Source organism: Fistularia commersonii, chromosome 13 (assembly GCF_037954325.1).
Source record: "Fistularia commersonii isolate RoL2024-O1a breed Wild chromosome 13, RoL_Fcom_v1.0, whole genome shotgun sequence".
NCBI lineage: Eukaryota > Metazoa > Chordata > Actinopteri > Syngnathiformes > Fistulariidae > Fistularia > Fistularia commersonii.
Genome location: NC_141296.1, coordinates 9,328,863 through 9,356,757, shown reverse-complemented (window position 1 = coordinate 9,356,757; position 27,895 = coordinate 9,328,863). Strand labels below are relative to the sequence as shown.

General features: G+C 38.1%; 1 protein-coding gene across 6 annotated transcripts in view; it reads right to left on the bottom strand.

The window, feature by feature from the left end:
* enox2 (ecto-NOX disulfide-thiol exchanger 2) overlaps nucleotides 1–27,895 on the bottom strand; it is a 165,262-nt gene that overhangs the window by 109,074 nt on the left and 28,293 nt on the right. For 2 of the 6 annotated variants that reach the window (XM_086158077.1, XM_086158080.1), the window contains exon 2: nucleotides 21,268–21,353. The exons of 1 other annotated variant lie outside the window; for it this stretch is intronic. In XM_086158077.1, coding sequence (XP_086014203.1) covers nucleotides 21,268–21,301 — 34 coding nt within the window. In that variant the 5' untranslated portion in view covers nucleotides 21,302–21,353. Of the gene's footprint in view, nucleotides 1–10,179; nucleotides 10,485–21,267; nucleotides 21,354–27,895 lie in introns of those variants that run through there. 3 more of the 6 variants (XM_086158081.1, XM_086158078.1, XM_086158082.1) reach the window with 2 other exon arrangements.

The window sequence follows — 27,895 nt, the reverse complement described above, 5'->3', positions numbered from 1 at the left end:
GTTCTTCTGTTGGAGTGGTTCAATTCACAACATTCAGAGTTGACTACGATTCTTTATTTTTGTGAACAAGCACTTTTATAGGTGTATGTCCCTTCATGTCTGTCCTTTGATTGACAGAAGCCTTGCCATGGGTTTCCCAAGCATCTCAGCAGATGTCAGAGGGAATTTTAATCCATCTTCCTCATGTCACTGTACAGACAATAGATTTTCTTTTTTCCCCAAACAGTTCATAAAAGTAGTGTTTCTTGGAAAAGCAAAGTGCAATGTTTACTGCAGTAACTACAGTATATAAGTACTACACTGCAGTAAAATAAAATTTATAACAACATTATGTCATTGATATTCCGAGTGAAGTTTAGAAGATGAAGATGACATCTGTCAGTATCAGTCTTTCCCCCAGTTCTCTTCCCTCATCAGTTGCTGTCAGTCACTGCCAGCATCTGTTAGCCCTTATCTATTAGTCATGAGCTTAGTCAAGGCGTATAGGTGCAGACAAAGCTGTTGGAAATAAGTTTTCCTTTCTACCTTTTACTTGATTCAAAGTTACCGTCAATCCATTTAGTTGATTGTCTCCATCACATCCCCTCAGATGTGTGAATCGCCAAGCCCTGCTTTGGTCAACAGTACCAGAGGGGAAATGAGTTTTGCAAAAAGAAAACAAGGATGACAGCAAATGTCGAAGACCGCTTTAAAGCAAGGATTTTCTTCAATCTTAGGGTGACTTGAAAAACAAAATGCCGTTTCTACATTTACACCTCAGATGGTTTTTCAAGCAGGTGACATAAGTGTGTGTGTGTGTGTGTGTGTCTGTGGCACTAGTTTGCCTGCCAGTTTCTAAAAACAAGTGCAAAATGTGACTTAATTGTCTCACCTTAAGGCCCAGCAGTGGCCCTTGGTAGAGAAATGTGCCTTTCTGCTGCTGACTAATTATGTTTCCCCAGGGCATTAGGTCTTAGATCTAGGCATAGAAATTGAAATTACCTTGTATGCCCAAGATGGTGCATTGTTATACATTTTATATATATGTATATATTGGGGCTTATTTTATATGAGATTAAACCAAAGGAAACATTAACAGAGTATTAGGTGGTATCAGTCTCAAACATTGTATGTGGCCCTTAATTTGGCTGTTGGTGATGCTGAGCAGAGGTACCAAGCCTCAGCATGTCGCCTCCGTAGCTTGGTCCAATTTTCTCTCAGCACAGCTTTGGTCCAGAGACCACACTAACAAGCTAAAGCTGAAGACTGACTGGAATGGGACACATTTAGGCATTCAGTGGAGACAAGAAAAAAAATGTAGGTTGTCTGTATAGACCTACATTTGGGCACAATAATTAGTTATCATATTGATCTACCTCTATGACTGTTGTTGGAACAAGCACAGACAGTATTATTAAGAATCTGCAGAATTTGTCAGACCTCAAAGTTGAACATGGGAAGAGGATTTTACTCAGCTTCCCCACCCACATATCTTCAAACGCGCACGCACACACACAGTCAACGTGTCTGTGATGGAGAAATTTTATAGATCGACAACAACAGCCACATAGCACAAGCACACAGTAAGTGCAAGAAGCAAATGTTCCAAAGTATGATCTTATAAAAGTATCTTAAGAAATTAAGGCTTTTGGGACTGACATTTTAACTAAACCTTTAACCTCCCCAGCTTAATTGATACAAAGGTGAGGTAGTCAACTTCAGATCAGCTAGAAAAAAAATCGTATAATTGCAGGCAAATGTTCAGACTGGCTGCAAGCCGCTAGTTTTACTGAAAAAGGTCAAGGTCAGGCAAGGTCTTGACAATCAAAAATATCACGGTATCTCATCTTAGTATGAAAAGAAGGGATCAGATGGTCATTGGACTTCCAGTTGCAAAATTTTTCATTACCATGAAGTATCATCTGACAAACTGCACACCAGTCTCAGTAATATGACCCATATACCCCAGTATCACTATGAACCCAGAACCATGACAGATTTGTGAATCCAATTACCTCCCTGTCTGTAATAGCTGTGTTCACTGCCAAGATGTTAATTCAGCTGTTGTCAAGATGTGTCCATAAGGCCAAAGCATCCAGAATGAATGGTATTAGCCATCACAGACAGATCATCTATGCTGTGATGTCTATGCATCGCATAAAGGGAGGGTGGAAAAGCTGTGGTATGTTAGATGTTTTTTTTTTTTAAACATGGAAAGAAATCAAATAAAACTTTAAGCATTGTCATTTACATTTACATCTATGGGGGGGCGTTTCTGCAACAAATATAAGAAATGTAATTGAGAAATTTCTTCTCATATATTTGATGACATTTACAATGCTCTTTTGAAAGGTATTATAACATGTTTTTTGCTTTAACTACTTATGCAAAGATTAAGAAATAACCATTATGATCTGAGATGCAATTGTAGTGCGCTATGCATTATTCAGCATTCTGACAATGTCAATTTATTTAAAGCATGTGAGTAGTCTGCTTTAGAGAGAAATAAAGTTTGAATCATAAAATACTCAAATAGATAAACCAAGCTCTAGCCTGATCTAGCTATTTTGAAGTGGGTTTATTTGACCAATCCACAGAAAGTTTGTAGTGTTTGTGTTAGAAAAGTACTTTTGAACTCTTGAACTGATTTGTTCTAGCTTTCTTAACTGTGCTCATGGCACAATTGATTGTTTAAAATAAGTATTTTAAAGAAAGCTGAAAAAAATTCTGATTCTGATAATGTGACCAGACCACCCTCTTTTAATATCAGTATTGGAATTGCAAATTTCAATAAATGCATCACTGAGAAAGTAAACTTTTGAAAACAAAAAAGCAAAATCCTTTGTCTAAAATACTACCCAGAGGTGGTTATATTCATATTTGTTTCTAGAAAATAAAAAATAAAAAAATTTACAGAACATCTGGGAAAACATCTGGGTAATTCCCCCATGATTACATACTGAGTTGGTAAAACAAAAACACCCTGGAACAGCAGGGTAAGCCCTTACACATTAAAATCTTTGACCAGCTTTAAAAATCCTGTCCAGAAGGGGGGAGGCGGGGGGAGTTATGCCGTACAACTATGGTTTCTATTTTAGTTTTTATTTTTAATTTTTTTCCCATTATTTATGGCACAGAAATTGACAAGGAAGAAAAACATAGTAAGAGTGCTGCACTGGAATGCCTGTCTCAGCACTTTTTGTGTACTAAAAATTTAATTTTTCTGTTTTTCTAAATAAAAAGGCTGTTTGCATGAGTGGCTAGTGAAGAGAAGTCCAGTATTACGACCATATTACGGTAGTTGAAAAGATCAAATGAACATTTTAACTTCATGTTCAAAGTTAAACGTTAACTGTGACAAAATGATTATTATCCCTGTACATATCCCTGAACATTTTTTAGTATCACTATATTTGTGGCTGTTAAACTGTGATAAACTGAGAGAAGTGTGTATTTTCTTTTTTGCCCAAATGAAATTAAATGTTTGCTTTTGACTGAAGGATGCCCTCATTATCTTCAATAAATCTTCAATAAATAAAACCATGAGCACTCAATAAAAAAAAAAAAAATTAAAAAAAAAAAGATTTTTTGTAAAACATTGGAACTGAAGTGTTGTGGGATTTCACAAGGTCCTGTCCAGTTTCCTTTCACTTTTCATTCTGAGCACCTGTTTTTCATTTCAACACAGAAAATCACAGACACCTAAGGGGATAAATGTAGGTTGAGCTTTGGTCAGAACAATTGGCCTTCCTATCCAAGACAAGGATTAATGGATTGCAAGTACGCTGTGCTGTTGTTACAGAAAACAACTAAGGGTAAACTATAAATAAACACCCACAAGTCTAACTGACCCCCTTCCCCTTTTAAAGAAAGTGGGCGATGGCTGAGTTTGTAGATTGCTTGCAGGGACCTGAACTACAAACTTGATGTTCAATTTATTTTTGTTATTCACAAAACAATCATAATAGGGTGGTTAGTGCTTTTGCCCGCAGTAAGTAGGTTCCTTGATCAAAAAGGGGGCGTTTCTGTGGGGAGTTTCCCACAATCCAAAAACATCAAGTCGGTTAATTGGAGGTCTGGAAATGCTCAGGTGTTTGCAGAATCATTGAATGCTTTCTTGTTTCTATATGAGGCCCGCTGATCATCTGTTGACTGGTCCTGCCCCCCCCCCCCCCCCCCCCCCCCCACCCCCCACTCCGTCCTCAACCAATGATAGCAAGATATGCACAAGCCGCCCCCTCCCACACATCTGATAAGCAGTTTAGTTCATGAATGAAAAAATTATTGAGAAATGTGCTTGAGAAACTAAATTATTCAAAGTGGAACAAAGAGCTGTAGATATGAATCTCTTATGACAATCTTTATTCAATTATGGATTAAAGTTCATATAGATATAAACACCATATATATTTTGATGGTGTATAAAGTAACCACAGAAAGTAACTTTATTCAAATATTGCTCCACTTGCATTCTTATGGTCAAAAAATAGACTGACCAATCATTTAAAAGAGTCCAACTAAAAAGTATAGCGCCTTCTCTAGTAAAAATATTACAGTGGTGTTGTATCATCCTCCCATAAATGTTCACCTCCTATTTCTCAGAAAGTGTCGGGGGAAAAAAAAGCTAAAAAACTAATACTGGAAGGTGTACTGAGGGAGGAAAAGGCCTTGCATTTATCCAGCAGTATTAGTTTGACTCAAGCTAAGTTCAATGCAGTAAACAAGTGAGTACAGGGATTCCTTTGAGCTCAAACACCAAACCTTTCATTGCAATTTCGAATACATTTTGGTTAGGCTCTTTCCCCTGAGCTGTGAAAGCTTCAAAACAGTGGACATCTTTGAGAAGGAATTTGGGGTGGCCTTTTTTCAATTTCACAATCAACAAACAAGATTTACCCCAAAATGTGTCATGCAAAATGGAAAATTCCTGGGCCGCCGACCCATTTCCTTCCACAAGAAAGCTTGTTTCACATGTATAGGTGTCATGTGAAGTAAGTGGCCTAAAAGACATCTACTCTTGTGACTCAACCAATAAAGCACTTTCATAAGCTCAATCGTTCACTCACGGAAAATTACGCATGAAGACAGGAAGTATACGGACAGCCCTACTAACACAGAATTCTTTGTTCTACCTCATCCATCCATTTTCATACCTTGTTTTCCTTCCCCCTTTCCCCTTTCAGCCTTTCCTTCTTCCTAAAGGAAGGGCCACATAAATCTGTGATCTGTCTGTATTACAGAGAAGTGATGGCTGCTTTCCAAACAGGCAATGTCTAGAAACCTGTTCTCTGGTCCAAACTGCTGAAGCAGAGTATCAGCTTTCCCATTCTCTCCATGAAATAAATGTTCAGCATATCAATACCAATATCTGGAATAACAGATTTCCCTCATGATGGTACATTCCAGGCTAAAGATTAATTCTTAGACTGCTCTCTGATCACATATTCTCTCTCTGACATACCTAAGAACTAAATTAAAGAATCACTCTTAAAGATGAAATACATTACAGTATTAAAATAAAAATGTAACCTATTTTCTGAATGTTAGCAGCATAAAAAACAAAGCCTCTTGAGATAATGTAAGGAAAACCAAAATCTTGTTTGCTCATCCATTCTCTCTTAGGTGCAATGAAACCACAAACCAGTTAGACAGCAATAACTGTACCAGCTTTTCATATTTTCTCATTTACCCAAATAAACCCATTCTCATTTTATTTTCCGTGCACGTAAAAGAATTTGAACAGGATTACAACTAAATTATAATTCAAGTTGAAGTACACTGTTTACTGTTTGAACAACATGAAAGGTTACTGCAAAGCAGTACACTAATTTAGCCAAAAATGCCATTAAGTGTTATGAAAGATCCGAAAGGAATCTGTATAACAATCATGGAAGGCTTAAAAATCAGTTTCCAAAGTAGGCAAGCAGTGCATGTGAAAACCATAAATAGCGGATATCAGTTGTTGTCAAGTCAATATCACTTAACGTTACAAATTCCATAAAGTAGTCATGCTGTACATGAAGAGAAAATAAACTGTCACCACAACAATTGGTCACAGACAGTATGTTGTTAAGTTGCATTTGACCCTGATTCATGGATTTTCTAATATCAGCTATGGAAATTGGTGAGAGTTATCTGGTTGTGATCTAAAATACTCATCTGTGATAAAAGCCTCTGGTTAACGTCAGATTAGCACTCTCAACAACAGTAACAGTGACGCCTGGATTGCAGTCATAGCCATTAACTTCACAGTTAATCTGAGGTTCAGCCAGGTTAGATCATATAGATTAACCATTGGATAATTAGAAGATGGTTTGTGGTTGGTTAAAAAAAACAAAGAAACATGAAGATCAGAAAAAATGCACTCTGCGTTCCATAAAATGATAACAGAGAAGCAGTCCATGTACAGTTTGTGTTTCCTCCTGCTACTTTCAACATGATATTTGTCCTTGATAATGGCCCTCGATGAAGAATCTTTCATTTAATTTCATCCTAAACTACAGCACAGAAGCTGTCCCTTGGGACCATGGGTTTATTTACCTTTGCTCTGTAAAAGAAAGCACGCCTGCAAAATGCTACCCCTCACCTGATGTTCTCACAAACAACATTTCATTTGGTATTTCATAAGCATCACCATTCATACTGGGCTGGTAGTCTGAGTTTAACATGACTTAAAGTTTTTTTGAGAACCAGGCACATCTCACACAAGGTTGATTCTGCTTGGTATAATTTAGAAGGCAAAATATATGGATGCTGCTGGGTGCAAGTCATAAAGGGAAGAAAATAATTGCTTCAGGTGGGTTGCAATGGATGATTTAGGCATACATGGGGTTTCAGGCAATGCCAGACAACAAAAATAAAATGCCTTTGGCAGTTGTTTATTAATATTATAAAACTATATATAAATATATAAAAAATGGAATGCCTCAGGAGGCAGTTCACAACAATTACCAAAAAACGTCCATTTAAAATGGTCTAAGTCATTTAACTGTGCACATAATTAACAATTTAGTATAAGTAGACTTTCTTCAAAAAAAAAAACTCACTGTGCTCAGTTTGTGACACTACCAGTCAGACTTGCTGTCCTGCCAAGAAACTGACTGGCAAAGGAAGGACAGTTTCAGCCAGTGACAAACCTTTGGCACATCTGTTCTATATTCTTAAGTCATATCCCGAGAATGGATACGCACAATACAGGTTGTATTTGCAGAACAGATAGTCTGTATTCAACACGGAGGATCAGCTAAGAGCAAAAAAAAAGGCCCACATTGATTTTTTTTTTTTTTACATTTTTTAGCCCACTTTGTCATTCATGGTATGATGGGAATTGCTGGGAAGATGGAGACAAGTCTACATTATGTGTTTTTGGGAGGAGTGAAAATGTACAAATGCCATAGCCCAACTCCCCAGGGTAAAGCATGAACGAAGCTCTTCAAACTACTCCTCTATTCTCCCCAGGTGAAAGGGACTGTCAGCAGGGTTTAACACAGCGCCACTGCAACCACATTCCTGTCTCATACACTACTCATACCCACACTACAAAAGCAGAATCCAGCTGATGGCTCACTTCATCCTTTATGTGGCTCCTGAACTTTTTGTTACAGGGTCTTTAACTTCAATTTCAAGGTTCCCTGCGTAGTTGCTTATCATGAAAGTGATTAGAAATGAAGAGCTCGGTCACTGATATGGTTGGAGTCCCAGAGTTGTTGTCTTTGGGCTGCCAAGCTCTCTTAGCTTCTTGGTACCAGATGGCAGGTTCAACTATTGCTGCCAACTGTGCTGAAGCTCACAGGGATCTTTTACACAAGGAATTATACTTTTCTTTCACCATAATAAATTAGCATAACGTTGTTGTACTTTCTGTTGAATATGTAAAAAGATAATATAAGTAACCTTAGCATGTAATCGTTCAAGCTGAGCGGTGAGGCAAAACAATGAACAAATAAACAAATCAAGTTATCTGGTTCTAACATTCGCCCAAGGTAGAGGGAAGTCTAATGGCTAAAATGTGGTTTCCAGTGAGGCATCTACAGATAAACAATGACAACATTCTCTTTTTTGACAGATGGATTAACAATAATCCCCAAATAAGTACAGTAAACATGACTCAAGATTCAACTGGTCACTAGCCATTTTTAAATATAGGAACTCCAAGTTTAAAACTGTAAAGTGGCTCTACCCATCACGGGAGTTATATGTCACAAACTTTTTTTTTTCATTTCACATCCATGAGTACGCGTACTCATCCAGGTTTTAAACTGAAACTACAAAGAACAGTGTTTTTAAAAGACAAAATCTGAACGTTTATCATCTCAAAGGCACTGTGAGGCAGTTGTGCAATTTTGTAGTTTTGTTTCTCCAAACAATAAACTCAAATAGATCAAAATGAATGTGTACATATGATACCATACAAGAAGTGATTTGTGTGCATTCTCACAAACTGAATGAAATGGCAAGAAAACCATGTCCTGCTTCTAGTCAACATAAACACACACAGAACAGAATAGAACAGAATACAGTCATTTGGTAGACAAAGGAAAGCTATGATCATCATTCCCTTGTATTTTCTTATATTTGTATTTGTATGTAGCTTGCCTCAAATTAAATTATTAGTTTTGCACTTACATTCCCCTTTCATTTTGATCCGCCCCATGTATATAAATATATATTTTTAATTTGTTAGGTTGGTGTTCTTGTTGATGAACAGACAAAAACATGACAATTCCCCCTTGTAATCACAAACTTTCTCACTCTGTCCAATTAAAACAGAAAAGTTTCAAACACTGCCAAATCTCCTGACATTGCAGAGTAGTTTGCTCTGTATTCTGCCTTAATTTGCTCTGCAGCACCATCACCCTGTGCCTGAGAGCTGAAATATTTAAACTCCCTCTAAAGCATTCTATGAGCAACCTTTAAATATCTCTGATAGATCTGAGGAAAGTGCACCCCTCCCTTAAGCCATTAAAAGCAATCTAAAAGATGCCCTGCTGATTGATCAGGGTGGACTAGCACATTGTGGAAGTAAATGGCTGTTACAAGGCCTGATGGACCTTTTCTCTCCCAATGGTCATGCAGACCCTATTCACTAAGTCACATTCAAACTATGGCTGTGCCTGATGAAGGGAACTGCTATGCAGAGAGAATCGATCAGTCGATCAGTTTGCCTTAATTAAAAAAAACTTCACAACAAACTTGAACTTTATATTCAGACTACAAAACATGTATCCTATTTCTGACATCTTTAAGTCCAACGGTAATTATTAAAATAACTTGAATCAAGACGTGTATCGTTTAAGTGATATTAGAAGGCACATTGTGTGGTTCAATGTCCAACATATCGGGTAATGAAGAAAAAATGCCAAAACACTGTATTCTTTTTAACCAGTCAGTATTTACGTTTTACGAGCGCAAAGGGAAAATAATGTGAACCTTGGAAAACAAACCCGTGAGACATGAGGCGCATGGACAATGACTCAAAAAGCAGATCGGGTCCAGTGAAGAGAATATCAGAAAGAGCAGCTCAGTTCAAGTCAAGGGGGATTATAAATGACTTTATATCATTATAATAGTAGTTAAATAATAAATAACACATAAATCGAACTAGTTCGTAAAAAGTGATGCGAAAACCTTTAAGTAGCAGTGAACGTCGTTGTCGTGAATCTGATATTTGGGAAAACTTCATCCATACAACTGCCAGACATTTCAGTCCAGACAGAAGCAACCGTAGGTGCCCGTTGTTATCAAGTGTAACATTGGATCACGAAATTACTATCGGTCCCGTAAAATCATCATGAGGTGCACCTCTGTATGAAAGGTTGAGCCACAAAAGAGGAGAAAGGGAGAGAGCAATAAAATAAATGACAACCCCAGCACACACAGAGGAGAGGGCTGGTGAACGCCCGACCATCACGGACTCCACTGAGAGGCGAGAGCTCCGATCCATGGAAGAACTTGTACCAAACAACGTGGTGATGGACGATAAAATGTGGGCTAAACGCCGCATAACTCATGCGGCAACTGCCTCTCGGCGTGCCGTGGCCTGCGGCGGCTTAAGTACGAACGTACGCGTTTCTGCGTGTGCATTGAATGTTGTATCCCCGCCTGCCAGCGGTGCCACGCAACGCAGAACAGTTTGTGCAGCGGTACTGGGGGGGAGCTTGGTTAAAAGAAAAATACATTAGAAAAACTTGATGCAAGTACCTGTATATTGCAAGAGAAACATTGTCCACAGAGGTCGAGGTGCGATTCCGGTCGGTCCCTTGCAGTAAAGGCGAAGTGAGCGAAGTAGAAATCCTTGAATGGAGCCGGGGCTCGTCCCTGGGTCCGCCCGCTGCGCTCCGCTCCGCTCCGCTCGGCAGACTGGACTGCAGTGACTGCCGCCGGTCCAAGCGGGACCTTTTTAGCTGCGACAGGCGAGCAAGCCCGCCCTCACGACGTGCCCGGTCCGCGTATGGAGCGGAATAATAGCGCGCTTCGAGTACGCGCGGACGGGTTTCGCCTTGGAGGGGCGTCTGTGGCTGCTGACGGTTACACTTGCTCTCTCTCTCACTCTCTCTCTCTCACACACACACACACACACCTTCGCAGCCCCACTGCCCCTCCTTCAGTGGGTCGTGAAAGCCAGCAATCACTGGTGAGACGCCAAGAGGATGTAGTTGTCTTCGAGGAGCGGTCAGTCTGTGCACAACCGGGGCCAATCGTGAACTCCGCTCCAACTTCGAGCGACACGTTTGCAGCTCGCTGTGAGGTCTTTCTATGAAAACACCCGGGATGTAAAGCGGAGAATCGACGCCCGAGCCAAAGAAAACCGGCTGAATTCTACAAAACTTCTAACAGCTGGACACGGTGTCATTCCCTTGTTCGCCGGTTGGAGGAGGAGAAGCATCTTTGATCAGTTCAATTCAGATGTTTAGCATGTAGACAGCGGCGAGAGGCATCCCTGACAACTCTGAAGCTTAAATAAGTATAATAAAGGGCTATTTATCCTCATGCCTTTGTGCATGTGTGTGATTAAATCATTCACATAAATATATAATGCATACTTAAATACGTATAAATTTATACATACACATCCAAATATCCTTACAAATAAAGACACACACGCATAAACATACACACACACGCACACACACATATATTATATATGTATACACACACACATTTACATACACAGATAAGTGTTCAAAGTAAGTTCAAAGTAAGCATGCAGTACATTTGACATGCTCATGCTATCTGCAAAAATGTAAACATGTACATGTGGAAAGACTAATGAAATCTGTGAGAAAATATTAGGCTTTAAGATGATCGCCTTATTCAAGTATATTACATTTAATGTTGGTACCGTGGGGTTGAAGAAGGAGAGGAGGAAGGTGTGTTTCTAAGCATTAAGAGAGAGAGGGAGGAGGAAAGGCAAGATCTCATGACTGAGCAGGAAGTACAAATGTTGGGTCCATGACAGGAAAAGCTTGAGAGTTGCTTGACGTGATGCAAATGAGGAATGTGGCTAATTTGTGTGTCCATGAGACCAGGTAGAAAGGCAGCAGGACTAGACGGTTAGGAGCAGTATTTAAGTAGTTCTATTACCGTACTGATGGAGAGAGAAATGGAGCAAGAGTTATCTTGATGGCGGAGTTTGTCAGAAATGTTCTGGGAGTAAGTGTCAGGAAGTGATGAGTCTGAAGCTGTCCCACAGGTAGAAGGAAGGTGTTAGAGGGGAAGGAGAAATTCAGGATGGCGCTAGATGAAGTGATGCAGCACATCCCCGGAGATGAGAGTGGGACAGACATCAGTGGACATGTTGGTGTAGCAACAGAAGTGGTGGAGAAGTGTTTTACTGTGTTGACTTGTTTTGACGCTTTATTAATCTCTTGCAGGAATTTTTTTTACTACATTTAAACCACCATGGATGACCCAAGAGCAGCCACTGAGCAGCACCCCAGGAGCAGGCAGGGGCTCAGTGTCTTGCTCACAACCCAACTGGCAGGCTAGGAGGACCTTGGAGATCAAACCAGGAATATCTGGTTTCAATAAATCGGCTCTGACCACCTGAGCCTCATTGCCAAAGGTTTGGTATCTCGGTTTGAAATGATGGCTCCTTATCTGTCACCAGCATAGATTTTGCAAAAAGGACGGAAAAGGCTCTCGTGAATACGTTCTTTTAGTAGAGGCAGGAACATGGGGGAACTTGTAAGAGCAGAGGTAAACGCTAGCAGGTGGACCATAACTTGTATAGACCATGTAATCTGACGGAGATCAGTAGTGGTAGCTGAAAGTGTAGCCAGTCATCACAGGATGGTGATTTATAGGATGACTCTGGTGGCAAGGAAGCTTAAGAGGAAAAAAAGCAGAGAAAAGGATGAAGTGGTGAAAGCTGAAAAAGGAGGAGTGTTGTGTGATTTTCAGGGAGCAGTTGAGAACAGCTCTGGAGCTTCCAGATTGGACAACTGCAGCTAATGTGATCAAGGAGACCGGAGGGAGAGTACTTGGTGTGTTGTCTGAAAGGAAAGAAGATAAGGAGACTTGGTGATGGAATGAGGATGTGCAGGAGTATATACAGAGAAAGAGGTCAGCAAAGAAGAAGTGGGACACTGAGGGGACTGATGCAAGCAGGTCAGAGTACAGGGAAATGCAGCGCAAGTCTAAGGAAGAGGTTGCAAAGGCCAAACAAAGACTACAATGAAAGTAAGGGCGGAGACAATGATTTATACAGGTTGATGAAACAGAGAGAGAGATGGGGAGGATATGCAAGCAGTTTCAGTGATTAAGGACAGAGGGAAATATATTGGCAGATGCCTATAATGTGATGTGAAGATGGAAAGAGTGCTCCGAAAAGCTTATGAATGAGGAAAATGAGAGCGAAAGAAGAGTAGAGGACGTAGCCTTTTTGGACCACAAAGAAGCACACAGTCAAGGTGAAGTGAGGAGGGTGAAGGGGGTCAAGAATGGAAAGGCAGTTGGTCCTGATGATATACCTGTGGAGGTACGGAAGTGTCGAGGAGAGGTGCCAGTAGAGTTTTTGACTACGTCATTCAACAGGATATTAGTGAGGCAGAGGATGCCTGAGGAATTGAGGGGAAGTGTCCTATAGCTGATTCTTAAGAACAAGGGAAATGTGCAGTATCTTAGAGGAATACTCAGAGGGCAGTGAACATTTGTAAGCAGAAGTATGATCGCATGCCTTGAACGAGCACTGCAAATGCGGTACTTGCTTTGAGAATGTTGTAGTCAAGAGAAAGGAGTTCAAGTTAGAGTTGGGACTGTATCGAGGATCAGCTCTGAGCCCCTTCTTGTTTGGTATGATGATGGCCAGGCTTACAATTGAATTTATTCAAAAGCTCCATGGACTATGACGTTTGCAGATGACATTGTGGTCGGTCATGAGAGCAGTGAGCAGGTGATAGAAAATCTAGAAAGATGGAGGTATGCCCTTGAAGGGTGAAGAATGAAGCATTGCTGCAACAAGACAGATTACATGTGTGTGGATGAGAGCGACACAAGTAGAACGGTGAGGTTATAGAGAGTTGTGATAAACAAAGGTTAGGCACCTAAGCTCAACCATCGAGAGCAATGGAAAGTGTGAAAAAAAGGAAAAGAAAAATATGCATGCAAAAGAGTTGGGATAATGCGTGCTAAAAGAATACCAGCCATAATGAAAGGTGTACAAGACAGTGGTGAAACTAGCCATGTTGTACAGTTTAGAGACATTGACAACGAGGAAAAGTCAGGAAGCCGAGCTGGAGGTAGCAGAGATGAAATTGTTGAGGTTCTCTGAGGGTGATGAGGGTGGGTAAGATCAGGAATGAGCCCATTTGTGGTTTTAGTGAAAGAGGGCATGATGCTAGTTGGTGTGAGAGAAGAGGATGCAGAGAATAGATGGTTCAGATTGGTTGGATGGAGGCAGGTGATTCACTGTGGCAAGCCCTGAAGGCAAAGGAGGAAAGTAGAAAAGACTGTCATGTGATGAACAACAAAAGCAAAGTGCTCAGTCAAGTCACATTTCACTGGATGGAAAAGGTATGTGAGAAGATAAAAGTAATTGTTCCTTATTTATGGGGTGTCTAAGTCAGCATACATAGAGAACTACAGTGATGTCTACTCCAAGGACAGGGCAAACCCAGGCACACACATTCAGACATGCATAAAGGCTAAAATTGAGGTAGTGTAGTTAAGGTCGTAGGGCCTTGGATACATTTACAATATATCTGCTAGAGCAAACTTATTTTCTCCTCTGACCTACCATCATTACAAAATCATTTTAAAAGAAAAATAAAAGTATTTACCAAAGGCCAGAGTGCCTTCCCCCTCTACTAGAACTCGAAATTACTCAGAGCTTCAAGACTATTTTTATGAAGTCTGAACAAAAAGAGGTGAGGTGAACTCTGAGAAAATTATGCCAGTGATTTATCAAACTGTTTTCTATTTAATCTGCAATGGTTGGAAGTAGTAACTCAAAAAAATACCATCATCTCATATTTCAAGAAATCAGATAGTGCTCTTTAAAACTATACTGTTTGCTTAGGTGCACTGATTCTTCATGGTTTTATTTTCCTTATGTTCATTTAACAGTTGTTGATATTATAAATATTGGAATCCAAGGAAACTTGAAAAAAAAATTACTTTAACAACTTGTTGAACACACAAACTAAATCATTAGCACGTATTTCATAATTTTCAAAATATACATCCCAGAGAGATTATTCAATGAAAGACAACATCCCCACAGTTATTGATGCAGTGTTACACTGGGAATAACTGGAAACACTTCAGAAACATGACAAAATAGAATTGAGAACTGGATTCTTCTATAAGATTTGTTTGACAGATTAGCATTTTGGACAATAGTACATGGACCATGTGATATTGAAAGAAGAAAGTGCAAACACAAATTCAATTTAAGGGGTACAAATCAACTAGATTTTGGAACAAATGTGGTTAAGCCACCAATTGCAGGCAATGTGTTCTTCTGTATGCATTTTCATCAAAAAAGATTTGTCATAAATAAAATCTATGCTTTACAGGGAAAATTCAATTACCCCTCACAGCCTCTAGTAATAGGTGCATGCCAGTCTATGCTCTCATTCAATTTCAGTGTCCCTAGGGAATGATGTTTGTCTGATGCCTTGATTCTTTTAACTATGGCTTTCTTCCTGTGACCTGCTTAGTGTAGAAAAACACTCAAATAAAACACTAATTTGACACTGTTCTGAGGCAGACAAAATCAACCTTCACTTGCTTTTAAGGTTTGAATGAGAACATGTATGTTTACGACTTTGGAGTCCCCTTCAGCGAAATAAAGTACCTGACATAAAACCTCAGATAAAAAAAAGGTTATTCTGGAACACACACCCACACACGTATACAATAAACACAAACCTTTCGTTCACAACAAACTTTAAACGTAACTGTTGTGACAAATGGAATATAAAATCATTTTCATGCATGGATTTTGATCTTATACACACATATACGTATGCATGTGTGTGTGTGTTCCATTAAACGTATGTGTGCTCAATTAAATGCTGATGAGGTTTGGTTACCTTTAAAAATTTGCCTGCCTGTTCTGTACATTAATTTTGCCTTACAAATAGCTGTTCCACAAGGTTTTCAAATAGGAAGAGGAAATTCTTTGTAAAAAGGTTATGCTCCACAGAAAATCATGCGTTTTTTAAAAATTGTATCACTGAAAGAAGGTGTTGCCCATTTCAGATCAATGAATGAGATGTGTTTACCTCAGGCACGTATGAAAAAAAGGCATTAGCTTCACAATGAACAGAAAAAGAGTCAGTACAGACATGTTTTTTTGAGAGGTCTATGTCTTTGGGACTCTTGTTAGTCATCTTTTAACCTCAAGCTTCCGTAATCCTTCCTATTCTAATTTCCAATCCTTTCCTCTCCTCCTCTCTTCTTATCCTGCACCCCTGCCCCTGACTGATGGTAAGCAGATGATCTGGACAGGAAAGGTTGAGGTGACTCTCCACAGCTTTAGTCACACCTCATTAACTGAGCTTCACAGAATTCTACATACTGGTGTATTCCTACATGGGTGAATTTAATGACTTGTAGAGGAGTGACAAGGAGCCATAAAAAGTAACTGGAGCTAATGTGTTCTGAGTTTCAAGCCATGTTTGCCATAGTTTTTTTATGATGTGAAAGAAGGGAGGCCATGTCAGCTTCTAGATAGTTGCTGCATATTCTCTGGGAACTGGATTAGGCCAGGTCTAAAATGAGGACAGTCCTACCTCAGAAGATTTTTTTTTTTACGCTCTCATGAATATTGATTGAACTGGGCCGAGATAAGGGGGTAAAACAATTGTTAACCCATCAGTACCATTGAAATATTGCTAACAGCACTTGGTGCCCAACCATCGAAAAGAGCCAAAGAATCACTTGCACAGCATTACCATCAATATTTCAGCAAGAAGTGTTATTTGAGCACCATTGCTATCACACGATATTAAATCCTGTGAAAAACCACGAAGGATAAAGGAAAGTCTCGGTTGGCACCACCCACATCATTAGCATTACTCAGTAAATGTGGTCTCGACGTTTAACAAAAAGTTAGGGTCTTTTCTTGTTAGCTGCCATACCTGTGGTCAAAAACAGTGAAAACGTCTTCAAAGACATCCAAATGAATATGATATACCCTTATCTATCACTAAATATTGATATCCATGATGGATCAATTTATCAAATAAAGTACTTGTTAATAACTGGATATGTTTGAAACACAAGGGACATGGATTTGCCAGTGTTGAAATTGTATTATTCATAAGTTTGTAATCACTTTTGGTCAATTTGAATACCAAATGAGGTGCCACTATGAAAACAGATTGGCAACAATGTCAAAACAGTCTGTGGAATATCCATTTGCACCCTGGTCAATGCTTAAGCCTCTGTGAAGCCCCCTTCTCATTTCTGAGACACTAATACACAACAAATTTGTATTTCAAAAGACACACTTGATATATCAAACACTCCCAGCTGCATTTATCTATTTATCTCAGAAATCCATTTGTGATCTCAGGATAAAACTTCTATGACTTCTTCATTTAGACTATGTAGCATTTCAGTTATAATGTAATTGGAAATCAATTGATTACACTGAAATTCCCTATCAACAATTACAATTAAATTTTTTTGTTATCCCTTAATCTGATCCCCTTATGAGATGACCGGCAATCTATCTCTTATGAATTATATGTATACTGTACATACAACTATACATATACATTTCTTCTTCATCATCATCTTTTCCCTTCAATGGGCGCTACAGCAACCAACTTCCTCCAGATGAGACGAGCAGGGAAAGCAGGAAAGGACTGAGTATCAGACAGAGCATTCATTATCGCCAGACTGCACTTCAACTAGGCTATGTAAGAGTTATAGGTGAGGACACACTCATTGCCCAATGCCAAAATTTCCCAATTGCCAGATACGGAAAAAAAAAAAGGCTGCTCATTCTGAACCCTCATAATCCCTGCAGCCTGTTTGTTTCTGTTAACTTTCTCCTCCTGGTTAATGACATTGTAAAACTCAATTGATTAAAAAAAATCCATCATCAACTTAAGAGGTATAATAACACACATAATAAGTTTTTGAAAAAATAAATCAACTTTTACGTTATAGTGTTTCTGAACAACTGTTATTACACAGTGGCTTGGGAGCATTAAAAAAAAAAAAAAAATCCATAACAGTCTGAATCAAGATGCAAGACAATATCTTGTCCTGGAAAGAGTCACGTTTCATGATAGAAATTCAAAATGTTTCAACAGCCACTCCCCACATTCGGCAAAAATCCTTGATTCTCAGGGACAAAAAAAAGGAGATTGAAAGAGGTTGATAATTTGGCATACCGGCTTATTCTGAATAAACTTTGCCTCTTAGTTCCCCCAAAAATCTCAGTTGGCTGAATGTTGGAATTAATAATGGAACTATCACTGGGTATGGAAAATATGCCATTTGTAGCTTTCAGACACCCAGTAACTCATTGTAAGGTCAAACCAACAATTGAAAGGGACACATGAATTTAATGAAGTGAAAGAGATAAGGGATATGATGTTTCTAAACTAATTCACATCTTCTCAACGACTTATATTACCACTAATAAATAAACTATGCCAAAACTATTTCCCTTGGTTCAGGTTCTAGAATTGCACAGCCCCACGGATGATATATCTGCCATGATAGGAATTGGGAATTTCTTAATGGAGGGACAGTCATCAAAATTAATTTCTCAATACAATAACAGGTAACTGAGCCAACAGAATTATTTGCAATATTGTCCTATGTCCTTTATTGTTTTCCTCACTTGACTGTGGGAGTTGTCTGAGTCACAAGTACCGGTAATTGGATATGGCGAATCGAATCTTAGAATGGTGACATTGTGAAATGTCCACATTGTATTACAATTAAAGGCAGATTCTGTTCTATTCCACTCTTTTCTATCATAAATATTTTGGATTTCTTCAAGACAGGTCTGCTTCACAATTTGGAGAGAAATACAACTTTGAAATAATTGGCCCTGAAGATAAGTGACATAAGCAAAGACTGAATTGGACAGTTGTTCGTAAATGGAGACCAAGAGGAAAAGAATAGCTATGGAAAACCATAATGTTGAAAAGCATAATGTTGAGGACTGATGACCAATAAACAGCTTCACTGGCTGCTAGACTGGTACTATTCAGAAAGCAAAGGCATATTGTTGATGTTTAATGATGTGAAGACTGTGTATCTTAAATAGAGGTGTTCTCCTATTGTTACTTATTGTCGTCCCATTAATTGGTGGAATATTGAGTGAGTCTTTGTCTGATCAGCTTGTGGAGGTGAGCAATTATACAGACTTCAACCAGATTTTGCTGCTGCCGCACTTTTCGTCCGAAAAAGAAGTGATGACATTACTTGTAAATCTTTTAATGCAGTTGTACTTAAAGGGAATGAAACAATTCCAAAAGCGCATTGCCAGAAGTATCAGCCAATGGGGGAAAAAAAACGGATAATCAGTCGCAGATGGAGTTTGCAAAGGAGCTGACTAATCGTTTAGGTGGTCTGTGCTTTACCGCTGAGATTGATTTTGACTAACTGTGCAATTTGGTCATCTTGGAAACCTTTTAAAAACCTGTCCGATCCAGTTGCAACATACATCTTAATGAGCAAAAAGTTACTTTTTTGTTATAGGGGCACAGGGCTTGATGAGAAAGGTAAGCATGTACTTGAGCATTATCTTTGCCTGTTTAGTGTAAAGACAGCAGTGGTGAGGCAACTTATATTTAATGTTTTGTTTTTCCAGTCAACATGAAGGGGGAGTGAGTAACGGTAAAGATAATGTCATTAGTGCTCGAACCAGGCCTGGGAGTGAAACTGGCTGATGTCCAATTTCCAGTGCCATGATTTGAAACCTATGGGTACTTGTTTACCGGGTCATGGGGAAAGGAGGAAATCAAGGGAGTAGTTTGGATTTTAAAGGTCCTCTTTCAGGGATAGTTTTGTAACCTAGGTTGCTTGCAAAACTCTGGTTATTGATGAAATGTGTCTGCGCCATGGAATATGTTTGGTGTGGATAACAATAGTTGTAATAGTATCAAAGTTCAGACATCAGGCATAACAGCTTGCTAATTATAGGGTCTTGACATAGACATCAGAAAATATTTACAGTGCCTCTTGTGCTCCAGACAGAAAAAAGATGTACTTTCTCAAAATTAAAAGCTGTATTATGTCAGTGAACTGTAATCATGCTAATAAACCAGCCTCATTGCTAAAGATTCTGTCAGTCAGCAACGCCAGTGCCTATTCACTGACAATGTGGGGTTACTATAACTTATAACTTATAATAGCCTCTCGTTGTGAACCGTCATCAAAGTACCAGTTGCACAGTTTATCTCTTGTTTGTGATATATATAGGGTCTGTTGTTGAGTATGACTTCCTTAAAATATTTTACTTTAGACATCCCTTGAGTACCAAACACATTTATCTGCCCATATTTATGCTAAAGTATGTTTTTTTTTTCTTGTTTTTTTTTTTACTACGCATTGGATGACAAATTGGCAGCTTAACAAGTGCTTTAAATGCTTTCATTTTAGATGGACTGTCACAGTTAAAGGAAGGGTAGTTAAATACAGAATCCTTCTGTTTGGGTTTAGGAATGGCAGAGGTGTGTTTTGCGCCAAGCAACATTCATATCAAAGGAGATATTCACAAAGTTTATATCTGAAGAGGGTTGGCAAGACAACATTTCAAAGTGTCATTTGTGAAAATAAAACTTTAAAAAAATGGATGGATGCACAGACGAGCCATGTGATGCTTTGTCTGCCCAATCAAGTACATTTTTCAAGTACATTTTCAGTACAGTGATTAACTGTATAACTTATTTTAGTTTGTTCTACTTCTTTTATTAATTTTCCTCTACTACATCAGAGGAGTACAAGTCCAACACTGAGGTGTTTTGGGTAATTGGGTACCAATAGTTATGTATAAGAAGGGGAAATTATTAAATTATCATTAATTATTGTTGTGAGAAGGAAAATTATTAGTAATTAATTTGGGCAGTGATGCTATATCAAAATGAGAGCTATGTAAAGTATCACTCAACCCACTTTTGTATTCTCTATTTGTGTATTTATTTTTACTTTCATGAGTCACATTGTAGTGGAGTTGTTTGGCATTGTGAAATATTTTTGAGATTTAGTAGACTTAAGTGTTTTTTTTTATTTTTTTTTTTATTTGCAGACTATGTCAGAACTATTTGATTGTCTACAGAGTACAGCTCTATTAATTATGCACTTATGTAAAGTTACATGTTTTTTTATTTGTTTTTTGACAGACATTTTTCACTTGTTTTAAAGCCATGATAAGCAGCTAATTAGAATATTCCTATACTATATTATAATCTACATATCAAAAACATTACTGATACCCAGTTACTGTGGATGCAGAGGTGTTATTAACTGCTGTGTTTAGTAAGACTAGGGAATCAATGTCAAGCCCCTTGTTTTTTTCACATATGTTCTTAATTTTGCTCACAGAGGCTGTTCCAGTGTGCTCTGGGCATAATAATGACATTTGAATTAAATTAAATGTTTTTATTGTTTTGACAGAGATCCTTTGAGATCGCCCTCTGTTTTGGGATGAAAGGGAGGTGAGAGACCAGGGAACAACTTGGAGTTCAGTGTCTTGCCCAAGGAAACATCAGCATACAGACCAAGAACAGGGGAGCTGGGAGCCAGATGGAGGGACTCCCGCTCTACCCAATGAGCCGCTAATGCCCCTAAAATGTAATTTATCAGACCTCTTACCTGTGACTCTACTTGATCTGTAGTCTTTGTGCATTCTAGAGATCCAGCGTTTGATACGATCTCGCCACTTTGGTCATGTAGCAAATCTATTCAGGAAAAGAAAAAAAAAAAAAAAAAAAATCAAAAGTCTTGGCTTCCACTTTTTTTCCTCTTCATATAAATGTCAGAGGAGTCACAACACAAATCTCTAACTCAGCCAAGTTATTATGTACTTGAGCAATGGCTGAAACAAGTAGTTGAGAGGTAAAAAAAAATAAAAGCCCGTTGTTTTGAACAAAGACATAAGATGAAACAAAAGAGAATGCAATTTATCCAATTCTGTAAGAGGCACGACCTCCATGCTTTGTGGAGCAGAAGCTCATCTGAGTCAGAGAAGGCTCTAAGGCACAGTACAGTCCTATTGACTGCACTATTAGCACTCAAACTGGGGGATCAGCATAGAGGAAACACAAAAACGTTGTCAAAAGGATGTACGGAGAAGTCTGCAATGCATTTCATTCCACATTGAGAGCCCTGAGGGTGCCATGATGACCAGAGTAATTGGCTTTCTCCAGCTATGATAATCTGCATCAGTCATGCCCTGCCAACACACTCTCAGGCCTCTAAGAAGGTCACAGTGATCCCCATACCTCCTCTGGTGACAGCAGTTACTTGGAAGGAAAAAAAAAAAAAAGAAAAAGGAATTTTTCATTCTAATTTTGTCATGATTTTAAATATTTAACATATCACAATGTAAATGATATAGAAGCCAGACTTTTCTCAAAATGACAATATAAGATTAAAAAAAAAAAAATTGTGCAATGAACCCCTCATTCCTCCAAGTCTTCCTATTCTGTCTACATTCATGTCCTATCATCAGTAGTTGATAGTGACTTCATATATTCTCCCAGGTCCTTGGGGTCACTTTCATTTTACTGGTTCTCATGGGACGTGGCTTGATCTACCACAGCGGTCTTGCCAGGTGTTCACCATTGCTATTTCCATAATGAATGTTAAAGTTATTAATGTGTCATTTCAGCAATTAGTCATATACATTTCAGCAATACTGGTGTTAGTCGTAATGGAACCATGAAAATTTGTGCCTGTCCTTCCTAACCCTTATACCCCCCTCTGCAATGACAACCAGAGTCAAATAACAATGATAAAAAAAAATTAATTGTCTTTAAGTGAAAAGGAAATTAGGCGTCTTGTTCAATTTGAAAAAAATTGCATTTCTCAGAGTGAAATGGGGATATAAGGAAGATCTGGTTTGTCAGTACAACCAAAATGACATTGTTATAAAGCACTCAGTAATTTTTTTTCTTCGTGCTTTATGAACTTAGGTAGCTTTCAAAATATATTTCTATAGTGAGGAAATGTCTTGACGTGCTTTCACAAAAATGTTGTCTGCAAGGATGTAGAATGAAGCAAAAATCCAAGGGAAATTTAATACTACCCTTTGAAAATAGTAAATTAAATAGACATACACGATCTTCACAGGTATCAAAGGAAGACAAAAAAATTGAGAAAGTGTTAAAAAAATAATTCCCTGCCAGCACATATGATGAGACTATAAACAGCATTCGAGTCTGGAAACCAGAACAAAAACAAAGCTGCTTGCTGAAACCATACAACTTTTACTAAGCTAAGCCGTAATGAAAACCAGCTGACCTCAGTTTTTACAGATAACTCATCTGCCTTTCAATTAAAAGTTCTAAACACCTTCAAAATATCCATTTTAAATCCATAGCTAAATCGATGAAGAATATGAAACAACAATTACAGGCCTGTGGCCCCAACATCACCGTATTGCTTCATCCTGGCTCACATAAGGACAGTCACAGCCACCCACAACAAACCCATCACTTTCCCTATTGCCCAAACAGATCCACAGATGATTCACTCCTTCTGGCAGAGCGCACCTCTCCACTAAACATCTGGAAAATGAAAACACCTTTGCATGGATCCTTGAATGCATTCTATGCAATGTATTCATTGAATTATTTGTGCATTAAATTACATAATTCCTTGAGAGTTGTACCGTCTTTTCACAACAGAATATGAAAATGTCAATATACTTCAGGACCAAAACACAAATAGCTAATGGAATATTATGTATTGTCTTACATTTTTTTTGTTTTTATATTGTCTGCTGTTTGTATATTTAGTATATTTGAGCAGTAAAAAAAATAAACATGAACCTGAACGTGCAGGTAATCAGAAAGATAAATAGTGCAAAACCAGTAGCATGAAATGGTTTCAGTGACGATGAGTGCTTGTTTTTTTCTTGTTTTTTTTCTGTGCAATCAAATACATCTCTTTATATATACACAGTGTAACTCACTGACTACTACATCACAAAAGGGGGTAAAAGATGTCAGTTGCCTCTTTTATAGGGCATTGAATTTAACATTTATTTTGCATTATCCCTTGCATATATTAATCATTCAGACAGTGTTCCCTGCCTATGTAAGTCTGTATGTTTATCCATGTTTATATGCCCGTACAGTTGAGTTCATTAGTCATTGTGATGAATGAATGAACGAAAGAATACATATAGTCCCAGCATGATAAGAGGATCCCGTTAGTTAGGCGAGAATTATCAATCGACCAATCCCTAAACTGATGGAGAGGAAAGATATTGCATCATAGCCTCAATAGCCCTATTCATCTTTAATTCCCACCGCAAAGAAATGACAGTTTAGAAAGCCACAAACCAAATCGTCCCCTGCAATTCCTTCTTTGGATTTAATCATACTGACTTCTCATGAACTAACCAGTACATCAAGACCAACTGATGTATCTCTTTTCCTTTAGCTTGTATGCTTATCTCTGTGATGAAGTACCTTTTCTTCCATTTGTTGAAAAACAACAAAAAACAAAAAAAAAACAACTTGTTTTGGGTATTTGTCTAACGCCCTTAAAATGTCAACCATATCAAATCCATAAAAGGGTATATGCAAACAATTTATAAGGATACTAAGGATAATACTACTTTACTGATCTCCATTAGGGAAATTCATTTGTCGCTTTTAACAAAGGTATCAAAATACAGATGCCTCATGCCTATTTTAGGAAAAGCATAAGTCATTAAAGTATTCATTTTATGATATGTGGTTACATTTCAAGCCCTGTAACATTTTGTAATAATGACAAAGCCAGGATAACATTGTGGAGATACAAGGGACAGAAAAAAAGGGTGATTGCACTGCTAATAATAATAATAAATCAGTTTATTGTTCAATATCAGTTCAGATATGTATTACTAAGCTGCTACAAGTCAACCTGGAAAAGTTGAAATATTCAAAGTTCAAAATCAATACCATCAATGGCTTTTAGAGAATGAATCAACAAATCATAAAGTACTAATTTTGCTCTCAATCAACAATCTCAGCATACAATTTAAAAAATGACACACAGATCAGATACTGTTTTTATTTACGTCACTATATAAAATATGATAGATAACCTGAATATGTCTATTTCACATATTAGCTGAAAGAAAAAAAACAGCAGGGTATTGGTAGCAAGAAAAGCACTCAGTCCCTGGTTTGCCTTAAAAATAAGCCATTTTCTGAACCAAGCCAATCAATCAGTGAATCCCGAAACCATAACTGCCTGCCTGCCTGGTTGTAATTCTTGAAGATATGGTCATAGATTTGTTTGTCATGATTTGTCACATTCCAACAGTCAGATAGTGAAGTGATCCAAAGGGCACTTTTTAAAGCAATTAAAAAATTACATACATTTACTTTGGACAGCAGCAGTTAGTAGAAATGGTGCAACTGCTGTTTGTGTTCAATAAATCATCCATCCAAAATTTTCCCAGACTGGGAATTAATCTGTGCATCATTGGTGCTTCTTCAACATACAATAATGCAACTTTGCCTCTCACTCTAATATATAGACCATGTTAATCACACAAGCTTCCGTTTAATAAGTTGGTCAATCACCAATATTTCAAGAACTGTTCATCAATGAATTAAACCTTTTTTCCTCCCTCTAATGTCTACTGCAAAATTTGATGCTGATTCAGCTTGTATTAGCTTATTGGATATGTTATGTCCTGCAACCTATCTTCAGCAGAGGACATGTTGAAGACATGGTAAATATTTAAGCCTCACTCCCATCTTTCAAGATGTACTTTGTTTTAAAAAATTGATAGGACAGATAGACTTAATTAATGCCAGAGGAAAATTGATTTGATATAGCATCCAGGAACATTCACACATTATAAAAGATAGCATAGCCTAGAATAAACAGTAGTATCAGCATAGAAATAAATATTCCGTCTATATTGATTGAGATACATTTTTAATGAATGAATTGATGAATAAATAAATAAAAAACAAAACATATAATTTTATAATGCGGCTACAATAGACCATTTTCAGCATTCCAAATAATAAGCTTAATTTGTAGAGACTTTGATTAAAAAACTTAAAGCCTCTTCAAAGCAGCAATGAAGAGACGGAATCTAAAACAGACACGATCTTTCAAATTAAGAGAGGAAGAACATAGAGGCACTTAAGAAGTAGGGGTAAAAAAATAAATAAATAACAAACAATATGAGCGTATCACATTTACACACCAAGAAACCTACTACAGTTCTTAAAACACAGCAATATAAGAGACCACTACATCTACACAGCAAAGAACCCTGAACAGGAAAATACTAAAATGTATGTTTTTTTCAGGAGAAAGATGTACTGGGGCATTCTGCAACAACAGGGCTCCGATAGCAAAGACTTGGCTGTCAATTTAAGGCAAGAAATTTCTAGCGGGGCCCCACTGGAGAATTTAGGGAAATACTTGGGCTTATACAGGATTAAAAACTCTTTAAATTACTCAAAGGAGCTTCAGTAGACTGCAATAGAAATTTTAAAGAAAATCACCCAACTTTTTCAAAACCTGAATTTGTGGTGCCCTACTATTATAGAGGCACAATTTTTTCAAAAATGTTGGTTTAGTGACAGGACTTTCCAGGTAGGGAGAGTAAGGAGACATCACTTGCCGTCCTTGCTCATCAGGAACACAAAGGTGCCCTTCAGCAAGGCTTTCAATCAGAGCCCTTTCAAAGCACTGTTGTAAAAAAGGCTGCATTCTTTGGAAAATCTTAAAATTTTCAATGTAAAGCAGCTTATGTTGAATTGGAAGTCTGTTTCTTTAATGGAGTGAAGTATTTAATTTTTCTCTAATTCAATTCTGCGCAGGGAATTTTCATTTTGGATAAAGCTACGTTATTGATCAAATAGCGCTGCCAGAATTTTAATGCAAAAGATAGAACTGAAACTGTGAATTATTTAGATTAATCTGAAAATGGTTATGAAGAAGAATCGTAAAGTATAAAACTTAAATTGTACCACAAAAGCTTATGCATGAATACTTTTTTTTTTAATTACTTTTTCAAGTTTCATTTCAAGGTTTCTTTTCCAATTTGTAATTTTATCTGAAAGTCAATTGTGGGGCTTGTGTGACTGGCTGGAGGGAGGCTCTTAAACATCTTAAGTCTGACCACAGAGCTAAAATGGAAGAAACCACACCAGCTCCAGGAAAGAAGCATTAACATTATTAATCTTCACTGCAATGCCTCATTGTCTCTTAATAGCAATCATGCATGCTGGCTATCATTATGGATTGGCTAAAACTCAGCTGGCTTTATCAGCCAGACTTCCAGGGACATGTTAACATGGCCACAATAAACATCACTGCATATATCCACAGTAAAGTATCCTGACTTATTTAGGTTTACTGAAAAAACAAATCGTAGGTATCGCTGATTTGCCAATAGTCAGCTTTCTTCCATCCATCTATTAACTAACTCTTACGCCACATTTAGGATTGTGGTGAATGCTGGAGCCTATCCCAGCTGTCACTGAGTGAGAGGCAGGGTAAACCCTTGACTGGTCACCAGTCATATAATGAATTAATAATTCACAATATATAATTTATCCTTTAATAAACCCTGTGGGGAAATTTGTTCTCTGCAATAACCCATCAGTAGGTTGCTGTCAACCACCACCAGGGAAGCAGTTAGGGGTTCAGTGTCTTGCTCAACAACACAACGACACACTAGGAGGAGGCAGGAATTGAACCAGGAATGTTCGGCTCCAAAGACAATTGCTCAATCAATGTCAAGAAAATGCTCAGTAAAAATGACAAACAAACCTTAAATAAAAATGATGAATAAAGTTCCAGGTGAAACGGTCAACAGAAATCTGCTCTTACACCTTTGTGCTTTGTCAGTCTTCGACGGGCTGCAAAATTTCTGTGATTCACAGTAGGTGATATTCATGTCTGTATGCTGGTCTGTGCTTGTTGTTGCCATGGCAGTGGAGAAGGGGGGCATGTTTCATTCAACAAATGTATACGTACGGTTTAATGTGAATCCTGTAAAATGGTATGGAGTCCATTGTAGCATACATAAAATGCCCAATATCTATTCCTTTATTGACATAATCCTCATGGACACATATCATTGTCATCATTGCATCTTTGTTTTTTGACACCTTCCTGTACAGTTATCCAACAGTTAAAACGTTCACCTGCTTTGTTCACCACTACTTAGAAGTGGTGTTGACAGCCAGACCTACTCTTAGTAGGGTTGAGTTATCCTACGCGAGAACTAAGTGTGCAATATGAATGAGGT